At 37.9% G+C, this 17,182-nt stretch overlaps 1 protein-coding gene across 2 annotated transcripts; it reads left to right on the top strand.

Moving 5' to 3' along the window:
• Positions 1-4,643: 4,643 nt before the first annotated feature.
• LOC132149317 (zinc finger protein 281-like) lies at positions 4,644-16,050 on the top strand. 2 transcript variants are annotated; one of them, XM_059558462.1, is made up of 7 exons: positions 4,644-4,848; positions 8,949-9,487; positions 12,765-12,866; positions 13,001-13,124; positions 13,641-13,724; positions 13,892-14,010; positions 14,084-16,050. In XM_059558462.1, the coding sequence occupies exons 2-7, from the start codon at positions 9,044-9,046 to the stop codon at positions 15,752-15,754; spliced, it is 2,544 nt and encodes an 847-aa protein (XP_059414445.1). In that variant the 5' UTR covers positions 4,644-4,848; positions 8,949-9,043; the 3' UTR covers positions 15,755-16,050. The 2 variants fall into 2 exon arrangements, with proteins under 2 accessions (XP_059414445.1, XP_059414446.1); XM_059558463.1 differs by lacking the exon at positions 4,644-4,848 and adding an exon at positions 4,868-5,014.
• Positions 16,051-17,182: the final 1,132 nt, after the last annotated feature.

Below are 17,182 nucleotides of genomic sequence, written 5' to 3'. Positions count from 1 at the left end.
TGCCTGCCCAGGCTAAGAATTATAGGGGCTTTGGGTCTTATAAGATTTTATTCCTATCGGGGAGGTATTCGGGTATTCCAGAAAGCAGGTGTGACATACCCGGCCCGGGTATGTTTAAGGTAAGGAAGCGGATAAACGCAGCTTAGCCTACTGTTCCAAAAACGGAGGTAACTGGATTTAACTAAGCAAATAGGTAAGAGCCTCCCATTGGATAATTACTGCATGGATGATTATGTTTCAGCTGGCAAAAAAGTTTTTTAACCCTAACTGATGCAGTGAGTAGCTTCTCATTTCTTAAACAGCCATGTCGGAAGACAGTTCCTGTGTTCATGGAAAAGATGTTAATCTGTTTCAAAAGGGTCAAATTATTGGCATGAATCAAGCAAAGAAAACATCCAAGGAGATTGCTGAAACTACTAAAATTGGGTTAAGAACTGTCCAACGCATTATTAAAAACTGGAAGGATAGTGGGGAACCATCAACATTGAGGAAGAAATGTGGTTGGAAAAAAAATCTTAAATGATCAGGATTGGCGATTACTTAAACTTTTGGTGAAATCAAATCATTAAAAAACAACAGAAGAACTCACAGCTATGTTTAGAAAGTAAGGGCATTTCCACACGCACAATGTCAATGGAACTCAAGGGATTGGGACTAAACAGCTGTGTAGCCCTAAGAAAACCACTTATCAGTGAGACTAATCAGAAAAAAGGCTTCAGTTTGCTAAGGAGCATAAGGATTGGACTCTGGAGCAATGGAAGAAGTTCATGTGGTCTGATGAGTCCAGATTTACCCTGTTCCAGAGTGATGGGCACATCAGGGTAAGAAGAGATGTGGATGACGTGATGCACCCATCATGCCTAGTGCCTAATGTACAAGCCTGTGGGGGCAGTGCTAGGTCTAGGTTCAGCAACATTATGTGCCCAAAGAATGAGGTCAGCTGACTACCTGAATATATTGAATGACCAGGTTATTCCATCAATGGATTATTTTCTTCCCTGATGGAACGAGCATATTCCAAGATGACAATGCCAGGATTCATCAGGCTCAAATTGTGAAAGAGTGGTTCAGGGAACATGAGACATAATTTTCACACATTGCTACCACAGAGTCCAGACCTTAACCCCATTGAGAATCTTTGGGATGTGCTGGAGAAGACTTTGTGCAGCGGTCCGACTCTCCTATCATCAATACAAGATCTTGGGGAAAAATAAATGCAACTCTGGACAGGGATAAATGTTGTGACATTGCAGAAGCTTACAGAAATGATGCCGTGTGCCTTAAACAAAGCTAAAGGCTACTTGGAGTTTCCTCCGATTTTGGAAACGAAAGCCGAGTTTAACTGACTTCTAATAAATATTTGTGACCTTAAACCTTTAAGAAAAGTAGCATTATTTTCTGATTTTCTTAAGTTTATTTGTATTCTTATTAGAAAGGGACACTAAATAATAATAAGAATTCTACATTTATTTTCAATATATATATATATAAATAAATAAATAGAAATATATATATATATATATATATATATATATATATATATATATATATATATATATATATATATATATATATATATATATATAGTGAATGTTATATATTGACAACATTTAGTACCCAGCTGAGTTTAGTAGGTTTAATATGTGTTTATGTATGTATTTATTTATTTTTAATGCTCTTTTTCTTGATGATAATTTGAAAAGGGTTAAACAGACTAATCGTAGAGCGTCTAAACAATGCCATCCGTAGCCATCATGCATTTGTTTAACAGAAAGCCTTTCCTAAATCTGAACTACCTCAAATGGTGCTCTTCTGATGAATTGTGTAAAAAGTCAGCACAGAATGTATACCAGAAAGTGCTGAGTCTGATGATGTTAATGCTAACAGAAAGGTGCTGTCTGTCTTTTTTATAAATAGCTGTAACATATATCTCTGAACAGTAATGACACATGAATATAATATTCCCACCTAACATGTTCTAACGACATGCTTATTTTTGGTTATTGTGCAGTTATTCACTGCAGAGAAATTTGAAACTGCATCTTCTTCTTCTCTCTCTCTCTGTTTGCTCCTTTGGGGAATCTCAAATACATGGGCAGCCATCAGGCCACCAGACCAGTATATATCTTATTATATTAAAAATCATTATAGTCCCTCATAATGACAACTCTTCTGGCTAGGAATAATGTGAACAGATTTAAAAAAAAAACCTTCTCTATTGTTAGGAGAGGCATGGTGTATTTGTCTCCATATTAGATTAAAAACATTATTAAATGCATTTATCAGGCGAATGAGGTATAGCAATAATGAAATATTGAGCAGTGCCTGTATTTAAGGCCTGAGAGTGTCCATGAACATTGATATATATATATTTTTTTTCCATCTGCAAACTACAATATTACAGTGTGGTTTATGTGATAGTTTCAGCATGTTATTGATCATATAAGGTGATTCAATAGCCAAGGCTCAAGCGCACACATAACTTAACAACAGTGGAGAAAACAGTGCCCCCCACCCACCACCCCATATAGAGAAATAAAGATTCTCTCAATGATAAATGAACAATATAATATAGTATTAGAACACCAGATGCTGTGCAGAGCCCTTCAGATAAGGACATGCAAAATGTAAGAAAACAAAATAGAACAAGAAAAGCAGAGATGGAGACAGTGAGCGTATTAATACATGCTAACCCTTGAATAAAGAATGAGCTTTAAGAATTGATGACATATATATGATATCACATGCCTTGTCAAGTTATCTTAAATATCAGTCATGAGCTGTAAATGCTGAGATCACTACAATAGCTACAACAGTGGAAAGATTCCATGTATCCTCTAGCTGAAGGCTATGTAATGAATCTGATTAATAATAATAATAATAGTAATGTGTCCCTTATATTTGTAAACACACCTGACAACAACCTTTAGCATTAACTTTACTCATAGCACAGCCTCTGATTAAATATGTTCCCGATTTATTTAATTTTTATGTTTTAATTCTGTTGCAAGTACATTAATGTAAAAAAGGAAGATAAGCATTTGATAAGATTAGGCTGTAGCCTAAAGGTCTTTCTATAATTTCAATAGTTTGTTGTGGTTGGTTATGAGTATTGTTGTCTGATCCTAGTCATAATAGTGTTTTAAATGAATTATACATTAAAGTACTAAATATGAACGGATCTCTCTACATGACAGAACATTGTCAGACTATAACATTTGAAAAGAATCTTCAATGCATATTTAATTAACCAGTCCAGAGATGGGAGAGATTTCATAGACCCCAGTATTGAGAAATAAATAAACAACCCCCCTAGCAAACACAAATGGTTGCAGGTGCATTCACGGAAAGAGAAGAAAAATAAAAAAATAAAATAAAATCACTTTCAGATTGAAATCGTTTACATACATTTACATTTTTGAGGCATTTAAAAAGCATGGGTAGACACTAGCAATTATAAAATAAAGGAACACAAATATTGGCTGCAATAGTTTGCCTTTTGGTGGAAAGTGGATAAAAGAAGAGAATAAAAGGTACAAAATCATCTTAGACTTAAAAAAAAAGTTTATTGGCTTTGATGGTTCCATGAAGAACTTTTAACATTCATGGAAGCTTTTTAGTGCAAAAAAAAGGTTCTTGTGATTATTATCAGAATCAGAAAGTGCTATTTTGCCAAGTATGCTTGCACATACAAAGAATTACTTTTAGTGACAAGCTTCCACAGAGACAACAACACAGAGATAATAATAATACAAATAAAAAATAAAAATCCCCAAAATATACAAATTTGTAAATATAAATAGACAAATATTGAAAAATAAATTTAATAAATTATAATATTCTTTACACTAATATTTTTTTAAGAACCATTTATTGTCCTTCTGAGAACCCAAAGTGTAAAGAAAATTATAATAATATAACGTTTGGATATATTTTTAATAAATTTGTACGGTGATTTCTATGGAAATGTGACATATTGGAACGTTATTATTATTTACAATAATGAGTTGGTAGTTCTTGGAGGGGCAACTTTTTGGGTAATAAGCGAACTAAATGCCTCTGTTCACCAGATCTCTTTCAGTTCAGCACATTGTTTTAGCATATTTTGTTTAGTAGTTTTATTATATTGTCTCTTTCTTTGTTTCTCTCTGGATCTTTTCTTAGGGTCACTATTTCTGCTCACAATTAGGATAGTCTAGTTAATTAAGAGGCTATTTGAGGAATTGTTTTTCCATTCTTTTTTTTTTTGTCTTTAGCCTAATGAATTGTGTCAGCCATCCTATTAATTTGAGAGCTCTATTACAACAGTAGTATGTTCTGTGTCCTCATTTTGGGGGACCCAAAGGGATACCACACCACCATATTTCTGCCAGACAAACACAGCTTGAGAGAATAAGATGGGGAATAGAAACTTAAACAGGTTTTCAAAGAGAAAACTAAGCTGTTTATGCAGACACCTTCCTCTGTGAATGCATAGATGTGATAAAGTTGCCAAAAAGAACAAAAAAAGTAGCCTATTTGTGAGAATTATCCACACTGCATGCTGTGTGCCTTGAAACAATGCAAAAGTGAATTGAGTTGAAAATCTTCCCAACAGCACCCACTAGGTCTAGCAGACTGTTATCTGTTCCTCTGTGTGATAGTTCACTATCGGACGCTGCTCCAATGCCCTGGATCACAGCGTCTGTCTCCTCGCAGGACCCGTCCGCACTACCCACAGTTCCCCGCGCTCAGACAAGATGGAGGAACGCAGCAGCTGCAGGAGAACAATGTTTGGACTCTGAACATTAAAAGAAACGATCGAGGGGGGAAATACACACAGAGAGAGTCAACGGTGGACATGCACTGGTAAGCGAAATGCTGAGATCAGCTTTACGTGAAGTTTGAAGCGCCGGAGAGGCGCACGAAAGCGGGGCAGACAACAAAGCGCAGCGCCGCAGTGTAGCATGTAGCCGCGTAGCTTGACGCGGAGCATCAATTGTTCGTTGGAGTTGCACGGGGCTGTTTATTATGGGTAAGCGCTGTCGATCTCGCAGCAATACCATTGTGTATATTCAATACGTCTTAATTTAATGTTGTAAGCTTGTGGTGTAAGCAAAAGCACATTTTTACTTTGCAAAGTGCTTTTTAGTTAATTATTGCATACGTTTTCATTATATTTGTCATTTTATGAGTGCACGTTCCGTGCTCTGTATTTCACAAGTGTGATTTATTTATTAAGCATCGCTTAGCTGGATTGCTAGCGTGTTAGCAGCGAGGCCCTTTGTGAGTCTGCATGAAGTTATGGATCCCACCATAACGGTCCTGCCTTACTAACAAAAACTTAAATCTCCCACGTTCACATAATAGACGTTTGGGTCCCTCGCCACGGATTCTTGTTGTTGTTTTTTCTTCATTTCTGGCCGATATAGACTCGCTTTGATTTGAGTGTGTGAAATAAATGATTTATGTCTCTGATTAATGAGCTAGCTCAGTTGGCTAACGTATGCACGAGCTATTTACATACCATCTGCGTCGCGTGCCGTCTGGGCGCACTCACAACACAAAGAGACTCGAGCTGTGTGCTGTTACACGAGATAAAAGACGCCTCTACTTGGACAAAGTGTTCCTTTATTTCGCCTTTCTGTATTCCATGATATATGTTTAGACCCACTTCATATTAAGGGTTTTGTACCGCTATGTACTAACTTTTAAATACTAAATAAATACTGGATATAGTAACATCTGCAATTAATTTCTGTGGTTAAATTTGTAATTACATTGTTGAAACTAAACCCACCCTTAACCTTACCATACATTGAAACGTGCATATTCCAACTCAATAGCAGAAAAAGTATAATATATTTTTTTTTGACATGAGTACACAGTTAAATTCACCTAATGTAATGGACCTAACTACAAGAAAGCTCGACATGTTTTGAATAATGCTAATAATAGAATATTGGAAGATGAAATATCCATGCCCTGAATGGTCTCCTATTGATTCTTGAGGTTCAGCTTCATCTTTTCCTTGAAGTGACACGGATGGTTTGTTTCTGACTAATGCCAAAGCATCTGGTTCAGATCCAATCCAGCAGCCTTTTAAGGGGAAATGAATAAGTATGAATCATCGGATGGTGCAGGACTCCAAAGAAGAGCAATTGGCCATTGACGTCCCGGAAACATGATGTACCCTGATGTGCGCGCGCACACTGAGTGAGATGTTGAAACCAATCTGCTGTGCTCTTCATAATTTACATGGAAACATTTCTGCAAAATACCATAACTACTTAAGATCTCGTTTACAGTTGTAAAACCACTGTATATTATAATGGGATCTATGTTAAACCGATACAAAGCTTTTTTAATTTTTTTTTTATTCTCTGTGTAATTTTTAAATGACAGTGATGAGTAATACAGTGCTCCAATTAAAAAGATAATTCATCCTGAAATTAAAAGTGTCATCATTAGCAGTAAGAGTCATTTATCATGTCGTTCCAAACCTGTATGACTTTCTTTTGTTTGCGCGTGTGTGTGTGTGTGTATAAAGAAAAAGAAGATATTTTGAGAAATGGTTTGTTTGTTCATACAATACAATCGTAATAAATGGTAACCAAATCTGTTTGGATACTAGCATTCTTCAAAATATCTTCTTTGTTCATCCTATGTTTTATTGTTCATATTTCACCCAAGTCATCTGTATGTTTAATGTAATGAGATTTTGATCCTATTCTACAAAAACACGTCTTGCTAATACCTATATATGGTGCGACCAGTCTAATCCCATTCACAAACAAACTGAGGCTTGTAAGCTGGTATGTATCATTCAGAGCAGTTACTCAATCATCATCTGACTCCGTCATTACTTTCCGTCCTGTCAGTTTTGAAATGAAGTTTTGTGTGCTTTGGTTTGCCAGACTTGAATCAGTATCATTAGTGATTGAGTGTGGATAAGGTCATAGCTGAGTGGTTACATTTATAAATTTGCATGGGCAGCTGTCTAATTGTCAGTTTTATTAAACAAAGCAGACCATAATAATTCAGAGCAGGATGTCCAGTCTTCAGACCTCAAACTTGAGAATACTAAAATATAAAATAACCACCACAATAGATTGAGGGAGGCCTCAAAACAAATGCCTCTCTCTTACACAAACACATACATTGCACTGGACTAAAATGTATTAAGAGAAATGTCCCACAGGCTACAATTCACTAACATTCCTAATGCTAGACAGGGTTACAGGGTCTGTGTTTATATTTATAACATGCTCTTAATCCTTAACGTTCAAAAATAAAGCATGTGGCAAACACCAGGCGGTTTGTTTTGTGGATGACATCTTAAAATGAATGTCTGTGTGTGTGTAAATACAGTTTTTTCCAGCCTGAAAATTAAAATTTAGATATAATAATCTTACTTAATTGGCACTTTTTAATTTAATTTACTAAAAATTTGAACTTGTCAGTTTTTATTATATTTGTGTGTTTGTAAAATTGCACAGTTTTTTTATATATCTGAGAGTACACTCTTAACATCAGGCAGTCAAGCATTATATATGATAATCAAGTATTATTTCATGATAGAACTTTAGTAATTGGAATGAAAACTTGATAACCATGTTTGAATGCATATTAGTCAATTTAACTGAATATTTTTTTCTGGACTGTTGTTTGTGCTTTTTGGTTATTCATTGTTTTTTTGTGGAAGAAAAAAAAAACTAACAAACATACTGATAAGATAATGATACGAATTCTACTAAGAACTATAAAACGCACTAAGGATTAATGAGCTGCTGGATTCATGAATATTCATCAGGTTGTGTCCCTTCGCTCAAATTGATTTGTTGAAATCAAAACAGGGTTGATGATAGGTGAGCTATGATAATGACTCGGATTTTAAGAAAAAAATTAACCGTACAATTGTCCATATGAGGTCAAACATTTAATCTGTTTTAATTTTAGTATTAAAAATGAGTCTCTCTAGTTGATATGTTTGTGTCACTCTTATTATAATTACTCCTAATCTTTATAAGTAATAAACATTACTTCTCATTAAAAGTGAATTGTTTCCTGCAGGTGGTTGTTTGTGTGTTAAAAGAAGGAAATAGCAAGCACAGTACACCGAAGAGAGGTTGACATGTCTCTTTCGTGCCTGACCCACAAACCTCTGTGATTAATCCAGTTAAGCGCTTATTAGTTGGATCAAAAGAACATACGGTTACTGTTGTTCTCAAAGATCTGTACATCACTTGCTTGAATCACATGCCTTGCAATTTACATGAATTTGGCAAGCCTCACAAAGGGTTTCATAGTTTTGTTTCAAACATTTCTCACAGGGACCTGATTTTGAGTAGCGTCGAAGACCTGAAATGAAAACTTTCCAAATTACAAATCTACTCCGAAGGATGTAATGGGTAGCCAGAGTGCTCCAGTCTTAAGCAACATGGCTGACATGGATGTCCATGGCACATTCACATTCTTGTAGCTGAAAACTTAATTTTCAGCTTTTAAAACTTAGATACTGTTTTTGCCAAGATTTTATTGCCTCTTAGCCATATAGCTTTAAAATAATAAGGAAGAAAAAAAAATAATGGGTTGATTTTGTGATTGTAATTTTTAATGGGTTTATTTGCTGGTACTGATATCTAGAGAGCAGAATGACGTGTGTGTGTATATGTATACTGTTTGGGGTCAGTATGATTAAAAAAAAAACACTTTTATTCAGTATGCATTAAAGGATGCATTAAATTTAAGTAAGACTTGCATCGTTACAAAAAATAAAAATCTATTTCAGATAAATGCTGTGCTTGAGTTTTATGGTTTAAAATAATAATAATAATAATCAGCGCAATTCATTAATCACTTTCCTAAAACATTTTTTTCTTTCTGCTACCTGACACAGTTGCGAGTACTTCACAGTAGTATATGTCAAGAATGTCAAATCATTTTTTTTCTTTTGTTTGTTTCTTTAGGATGAGTGAGGTGGCCTTGCATTAAAGCAGACCCTGTCGCCCTCTGTTCCAGCATCAGCATCAGTGTGCAACACTCTGAGCCTTGCCCCTTCAACATGAGCTTGATCCAGGACAAATTTGGCAATGAGTTCCTCCGCTCCAACGGTGGCATGGAGCCAGGCTTTGGTCCAGGCATGCTCATGTTCAGCCACCTACCCCCTGTTACTAGCTTCACCCGGCTGGCCAGTCAAACAGTTATGGCTGATCTGCAGCCCCACGAGATGATCTTGAAGAAGGAGAGGGACTCACCAGACTGTGGAGGAGGGCTGAGTGCTGGAGGCATGGGTGGTGGAGGTGGCATAGGAGGGATGATGGGAAGCATGGGCGATTACGTTCATGCAATGGGCATTAAACAGGAGAAGGTCTCTGAACATGATTACAGGCTGCCTCTCTACCCGGGAGGTGGAGCCGGAACTGGAATACGAAGTGGAGGAGAGTTGCTGGAGGTCTCGCTGGGTAACCATCAGAACCTGGTGGTCCACGACCTCAGTCTGGGAAACGTAAGTGTGCCTGTGTTTGTCTGTAAAATACATTTGGACTGGATGGTTGGTAATTACACCAAGGAATTTCTCACTTGAGCTTTTATTAAAAGGTAAAGAAACACCATGTGATTCCCAAGATAACATTTTTTTACTGAACTTCCCTTTTTTAATATCACTAAACTCTGAAAATTAATGGTTTATTGTTATCTATGGTTCCTTGAAGAACATTTATCATCCATGGAGCCTTTGCATTTCACAAAAAGGTTCCTTGTAGTGGTAAAAACTTTTTTTTTTTAGATCATAACATTTTCTTCACACTAAATGATTAATAATAAAAAAATGGTTCTTTTAAAAACTGTTCAATGAAAGTTTATATAATGAACCCAGAAAATCCCCTTTTGGAACCTTTTTGGAAGTGTAGTTATTCTATTAAAAAAAAACATCTCACCAGGAAGATGTTTTAGTGGAATTTTAGTGGAATATCAAATTAATAAATTTGTATTTGTGTGTGTGTGTATATATATATATATATATATATATATATATATAGATAGATAGATATATAGATATATAGTGGTGTATTGAAATGAGGAGTCAGTCTTTTTTTATTATTATTTTTTTATAAATCAAATGTAAATTCCTGTTTCAGTCACATTTTCTTGGTTGAACATTACATACACTACCAGAAAAAAAAAATCTATTTTATATATTTACATTAACAGTGTAATTAATATTCTGTTTATTAAAGCCAAGGATGTATGTCATCAAGTTAGTGTTTTTAAGCGTTTTACATTTATTCCAAAATAACTGAATATATTTTATTTGTAAACTTATGTTGAGCTATTCTTTTTAATAATTAACTTGAATTTATTTTTGAATTATTCGGTTCATCTGGCATCAAGGCTAGGCAAATATTGGTCTCAGACACAGAAATTTACTTCAAATTTTTCCAAGCTGATTACTCGCTAAAAACTCCCACAGATCATGTTTTCAGGCCATTTGAAGCCTTATTTTGATGTAACAAAGTGGTTATAGCGGTTATAAGTGTGTGAATTGTTCAATTAATTTTTTTAATGAGTCTTCCCATTAACGCCATTGAGACTGATTTGCGAACACGGCGATGGAAATCGCATCAACCAATCACAGCCGAACATAACCAATCATATCATGATGGCCCTCTCACTTGATTCCCCCCCATTCAATCTCAGTTACCCCCCTCAAAACTCACAGCATGCTTTGGAGGGTCTGTTAAAACTCAATGGGCTAAGGGGAGGCGAGAGACGTGGACTCCCACTGTAACTTTACCTGCTGGTGTCGCTGTTGGACAATGTTTCTTTAGCAAAATTAGTGATTCATACACTTTTGAATGTTCTATTTTGTAATATTGCCATTTAGTTTTTGTACTATGAATTTTCTCTCATCCGATATTTTGAGGAGACACTCACTTGCCTACTCGGAGGAAATGCCCTATTAATTATGTATGTATATGTATATATATATATATATATATATATATATATATATATAAATAAATAATAGGGCTGCACAATTAATCGCATGTGATTGTCATGCGTGTCTCGTCAGTAAAGCAGGTTCTGTGATTAGCAGTAAATGTCCATCAGCTGCTTTCAAATGAAGCGGCACTTACAGAGTCATAGTTTGCTGAAAAGTTACGCAATATCGCTTTCATAACTGCATGAGATTAATCTGCACTATGACGCAGTATTGCATAGCTTGTCAGCGAACTGCGGCTCTGTGTAGTAAGTGCCGCTCCATTTGAAATCAGGTGATGGATATTTAGAATTAATCACAGAACCAGCTTTACTGACGAGACATGCATGACAATCGCATGGGATTCATCGTGCAGCCCTATTATACTACTAAGTTGATTTATTTATTTATTTTAAATCCAGATTTATGGTGTTAGTAGTGGGTGTCCCGCATCCATTAATCTAATGGTCCTTTGTTTGTATTTTGGTGGGCATATGTTTGTTTTGGTATTTTTCTTTAGATATTTAAATATATAAATTCCCTTGAGTCTTGAGTTTAGCCAGATTTGTGTTTAATGTCATACAGCTCTCTCCTAAGCAAAGCTAAATGCAGATTCCATAATAATACTGTAGGGTAGAAATGTCCTTCCTGTCAGTGATGTCATCTGGTTTTTGTGTGTGAGTAAGGGCTTTGACTAGGACAAAAGCAACAGGAGTCATGCGGTTGTGTGTGCGGAAATGCAAAATGGCACCTTTGCTTCTCATTCTTGATAATTAAGTCCTTTCCAAGGTTATGAGGGCAGTGAACCCATTTAATCATTATAAGGGTTTATTGATCATCTCATCCACACGAAAAAAAAAAAAAGGAAATCGGGTTGAAGCATTGAGGCCCTGCATCTGGCTCTGTCTTTGTGCAGTAGCCAAAGGCAGCTGTGATTACATTAATAAAATGATGACTCGTGCCAATTCACGATTATTTCTAGCTGCACGGCAAGAAATAACATGCAAGATGTCTTTGTTCTGTCTTTTATTTTCTGCTTGGTTGGATTTAATTTATCCCAGTTGCTCTTCCTCAAGCTTTTTCTTTTGAAATAGGTCATTTTAAAGAAATCAGATTAGAGTAAAGACTAAGATTTGTTTTGACTAGCTTTGGGTGCAATTTATAATTTTATTTCTTTCTCACACTAGCTTTATCTTTTGTTTAATATGCCATAGCCTTCACAAGGACAATGAGCATCACATTGACAATTCATATTTTAATCTCCATTCATAGGTTTTTGTGTGTGGTTCTCGCCGAGCTCTTTTATGCTGCCCAAGTGTGAGACAATATTCAGATGTGCAGCTGGTCAATAACATGGTGTTTTTTCATAGATGGATGTGAAAATTAGGAGAGTGCCATTGATTCTCCAGGGATAGATATAGAGGCTCATAAATAAGAGATTTACCACCCTTCCTTCTGCCACATACACATTAGGGAATAATTTTAATATACAAACTAGTAGTCTCTCATCTAGTGTGTGCATATTATAGAGTTGTGGCTGATTTCTGTGTCTGCCTTTGTAAAAAAACAAAAAAAAAAAAACAAAAAGAAAAATCCTTTTTTTATTTTTATTTTTATTTTATATATATATATATAATCCAAGGCTGAGAGTGTCTCTCATTCACAAAAACTTGAGTCTCTATATGCCATTCATATAAAATGAAAAACAGATTTGTGTTTCACAAATGTTGTGTGAATGAATGGGTCTTTGTTGTCTTTTATTTAGTCTGCTCCCAATCCCATTGTATCTTTGTTATCCTCCCAGCTGTCAGGACGGCTGGTAAAGGAATCCTCAGGGAGGAAAGGTCGAAGGTCAAACGGCGAGGGACAGGAGCTCAAGACACGGAGGAAACGAGGAGAGTCGAAGGTGCAAACAAACACTTCATTAACATAAAACATACTTATTATTCACTGCTGTGCTTCTAGTTAAAATTTAAAGAGGACTTCCATTCATATACAAATATTAGTGTTGTCCAATGCTGAAAATTGTTTTATCTGCAGTCAATGATGCTGGATCCAGATGGAGGGAGCTTGTCTCCAAACTCCAAACCGCACATCTGTGAGCACTGCAATGCAGCATTCAGGAGCTCCTATCATTTACGCAGACATGTGCTTATACACACAGGTCAGCATGTGTTTACACTTACACGAAAGAGCAAGCATATGTTAGTATGTGTAAAAAAATGTAAAATGATTCATCTTGAAAATAGGATTGCAAAAGAGCTATAAATAAATATATATATACAGGGCTTAAAGTATTCCGGCACCATGCCGGATCTCCGGCGTGTGGCCGTGACGAAAAAAAAAGAAAAATATTTGAGAGCCTGCGCATGCCGTTTAATATTTTCGAGCCAATTTATTTCTTATACCAATCATATGAGAGGAACGCAGCTTTAACTAACGTTACAAGCCTAACAGAAGCAGAGAAGGGCGAGTAAAAAGGTTGAGAACCACTGCTTTAATAGGACCAAAATAGGTTTGCTGATTTATACTTTAAATTCAGTTTTAATTGTATCATCTCTTTTACTTATACAAATACTTAGGGGTGGTATTTGCCCCATTAAAAAAAACATCATGTTGTATTGCTGTCTCTGTAGTCACTACAAACACGCCAGTGCTTCACACTCCATGTCCTTTACAGGTGAGAGGCCTTTCCGCTGCACTCAGTGTAACATGAGCTTCATTCAGAAATACCTCTTACAGAGACACGAGAAGATCCACAGTGGTAAGTTCAAGTTCACACCAACTTTAGCTTTCATTTCCTCATATCTGGCTTATTTGTTTGCAAGATGTCAATCACGCTTCACAGCCATGTCTGTTTTTAATGTAAAATTTGCAAAGCCTCTTTTAGTCCTCAATTTATTTTTCCTTTCATGCATGTCTGGTTTTCAGGAGAGAAGCCATTCAGCTGTGACCAGTGCAACATGCGTTTCATCCAGAAGTATCACATGGAAAGACACAAGAGAACTCATAGTGGAGAAAAGCCATATAAGTGTGACACCTGCCAACAGGTGTGTTTCATGCACAAGTTTCAACCAGTTCTGTTTAGCAGTAGTGTGTTCTCATACTTGTGTCGTTCTTTAGTATTTTTCCAGAACGGACCGGTTGCTGAAGCACAAGCGGACGTGTGGAGATGCCATAAAAAAGGGTGTGGATGGGGCAGAGCACGAGTTGGGCTCAGCAGGAGATGGAGAACATGGCAGCTACGGAATCTCTCAGGGAAATGCCGCTACGCCTAGCCGCAAACGGGGCAAGACAAAAAATGCTGGTGAAGGGGGTGAGCGAAAACGTAAAAAGTCATCTGGGTCTATGGGAGTGACACATAGTCAGGGGGTGGACAGTTACGGGGTGCATGACTTTGGCTCAGCAGGGAACCACATGGTATCAATGTCATCTTCAGCCCAGTCGGGCCCCAGCATGCATGGTGAAGGTGAACATGGCCGTGCTCCCAAGATGCCCTTTAAGAAAGGGAATAGGAAGTTCCTGGAGAAAAATACTCACCCCATGGATCAATCTAAGCCAGGAGGCATGGAGTTGCCTGCGGGAGGATGCTTGGAAAGCCTCGGGCTTCTTCAAGGTTCAGGGGTCAAAGTTGCTTCCAGCAGCAGTAACTATGATGATGCCATGCAGTTTTTGAAGAAGAGACGATACCTCCATGTGCCGAACAGTGGCGGTGCCGCTTCTGGAACTTCAGACTATGACATAGGTGTAAGTCATCTGCATTCGCAACCGACAGTCATTCATGGTGTAGTTTCTGGGGTCCTAGATGGCGACGCTGCACTGGGCCTCCTCGACTCATCCCCTTTGGGAGATATAAAGCAGGACAAGTCTGGTATCCCAGATGAGGTTCTCCAGAGCTTGTTGGACCACTATGCTCACAAGCCTGAAGTGACATTCGACATCACCGATCCCCATCACATTGAGCTCCAGCCAGCCGCCACGGATGCTGCAGACCCGTTGGGAACTGAGGACACCCCGTCAAGTCCCAACAGTGGCGACAAAACCGTAATCATGCATGAGTACTCACGTTTTCTCCTACAGGCACTAGAGAGGACCAGTCACAGCGCAAGCTTCCCATTGGGTTCCAGTCCTGTTTCTTCCGTGACTACCACAGTACCTTTTTCAGGCCCTAGCCTGCTTTTGTCAGACAAGCATGTGTATACTTCCTCACCTCTCGAGTACTCGTACTCTCAACCTGTCTCGTCTTCACCCTCTCTTTCATCTGTGCCAAAGTCCCACTTTGGTCTCCTTGAGAGCTCGTCACCTCCAACGGGTTTCCACTTGAGCAGCCTGGAGCAGTCTGTGCACACGCAGCAGCTCACACCTTCCCAGGAGCTCACCGAACAGCTGGATAAGCAGCACACCTCCCCTCCGCCGCCTCCACACACCCCCAACACCAATGCCTACCAGATCACACCTCAGCCTCCAGACCTGGGTGGTCCAAAGGAACCGCAAGGGCCAAAAAATGGAGCCGCAGCCACCACAGGAGGATTCTCTCTGGCTGCGTCCCAGGACCTGGCCACGCTGGACCCAGCCAAGGCTCCTTATCAGATCGAGAACTTTGCCCAGGCTTTTGGGGCGCAGTTTAAAGGGGGCCGAGTGTCCCTGGCCTTCAGCAGTGACTCGGGGGGAGAGGTAACTCACCGCTTACAGACGTCAGTCTCGGAATTCTCAGGGTATAGCAGTCTCTTGGCTGATGCCAGCGACCCAGTCAGCAGTGGCTCCAAAACCCCAACAAGCCAAAGCTACAGGTGAATGGGCTCCTGTGCCTAGATGCTCAGATGGAAGTTCCCTATTTTTATTTTGTCATGCTGTCTTTATTTTGTATTATTGTTGCTGTTGTTATTATTGTTATTATTAATATTGTTATTATTATTGTTATTTAGTTCTCCTACTTTAATGAAATTGTAATGTTTTTAAGAAATGTTTTTCTCACTGCCCATTGTTCACACGAAATTTCACCCCTCCTTTGGCCTGTAATGCATTTTCCATTATTACGTTCTTTTCTTTTTTTTCGATTTCCTTTGGAATAAAAGGAAATGCTCCATAGACTTTTAGTTCTGCTCTGTAAATCAATAGACGAAAAAGAAAGCAAAATTAGTTTACTACTTTTTTTTTTTCTTTTTCCAAAAGTCATTCACTTACATTTTCACATTTGACTTCACAGAAATGTAAAAATAATTATGAACAAGCAATGGCAGGGAGTCACCCAGAACTGAAATCGTCTGTTACAATGAATCAAGAATTACTCAGGAAAACGTGTGGACAGCAAATCTCTAAGAAGGGTAGCAAGCATTCATCCAAGAGGCAGATATTTTTGCAAATACAAAGAGCTTTTTCAGGAGATTTTTTTATTTTATTATAATTCTTCTGAATAAGTGCATCAAGTAGACGAAAATGCTGCCTGTTAATTTACACTGACACCACTTTCCACTTAGCTGTATAGAGATTATGGTACTTTTATGTCAATGTGAAATGCTCACATTCGCTTTCAGTAAGGGCCATATATATATAAATATATATTTATAAGAATATCTGTGTGTAAAATAACATATACTCTATCTTGAGACTGGCAGGTGACTTGGAGGGGGATAAAGAGGGACTGAGTTTGTGAAGCGAGGCCTGTGACTGACAGCACATGAACCCCGTTCACCCTGTCTTTTTTTCCCTTGGATTGTGAAGCCAAGGGCTATACACTAGGGGGCAGTGCATGTAAGCGTGTAAGTGCCTCTTGGCACAGGCCACATCATGGGATCCTTCTGCGCCTGTCTGGCTTACTCCTCCCTCTCTCCCTCCGTCCACTCCTCCTTTCCCTTCTTCGTCAGAAAGAATCCCATTTAGCACTTTTTTTAATCCTGTTTATTTTACACGGTGAATGAAACTACCCAGGCTGATCACACAGAATGTGAACTGTGTAACTGACATGCTGTTTTGAAAAGGGGGCAGTGGACAGAAAAGGGGCGGGATTCATTTTAGGAAAGCGTAGATTGTTGAAAAGACCAATGATAAGGTCTTCTAGAAAATGTTAGTTTCAATGGGACGTGTTTGCTGGAATTAAGGGTGGGCTTTTCTCGGGGGACGGGAGTGTAGGGTGTCTTTTTTTTATATTTTATTCCCAGTTTCTCATTGACGCAGGGCAGTTTATAAAGGGGGATTTTTCTTCTCCTTTTTGTTATTTCAAAA

Source organism: Carassius carassius, chromosome 9 (assembly GCF_963082965.1).
Source record: "Carassius carassius chromosome 9, fCarCar2.1, whole genome shotgun sequence".
NCBI classification, from domain to species: Eukaryota; Metazoa; Chordata; class Actinopteri; order Cypriniformes; family Cyprinidae; genus Carassius; species Carassius carassius.
This window is presented reverse-complemented; position numbering and strand designations above follow the sequence as displayed.

What these genes read in the sequence shown, in the direction of transcription:
- LOC132149317 (XM_059558462.1), top strand. Translation starts at nt 9,044, where the DNA reads ATGAGCTTGATCCAGGACAAATTTGGCAATGAGTTCCTCCGCTCCAAC. An exon ending in GGAAACGAGGAGAGTCGAAG is followed by an intron (nt 12,867 to 13,000) that starts GTGCAAACAAAC and finishes TTTTATCTGCAG; the next exon opens with TCAATGATGCTGGATCCAGA. An exon ending in AGTGTGACACCTGCCAACAG is followed by an intron (nt 14,011 to 14,083) that starts GTGTGTTTCATG and finishes GTCGTTCTTTAG; the next exon opens with TATTTTTCCAGAACGGACCG.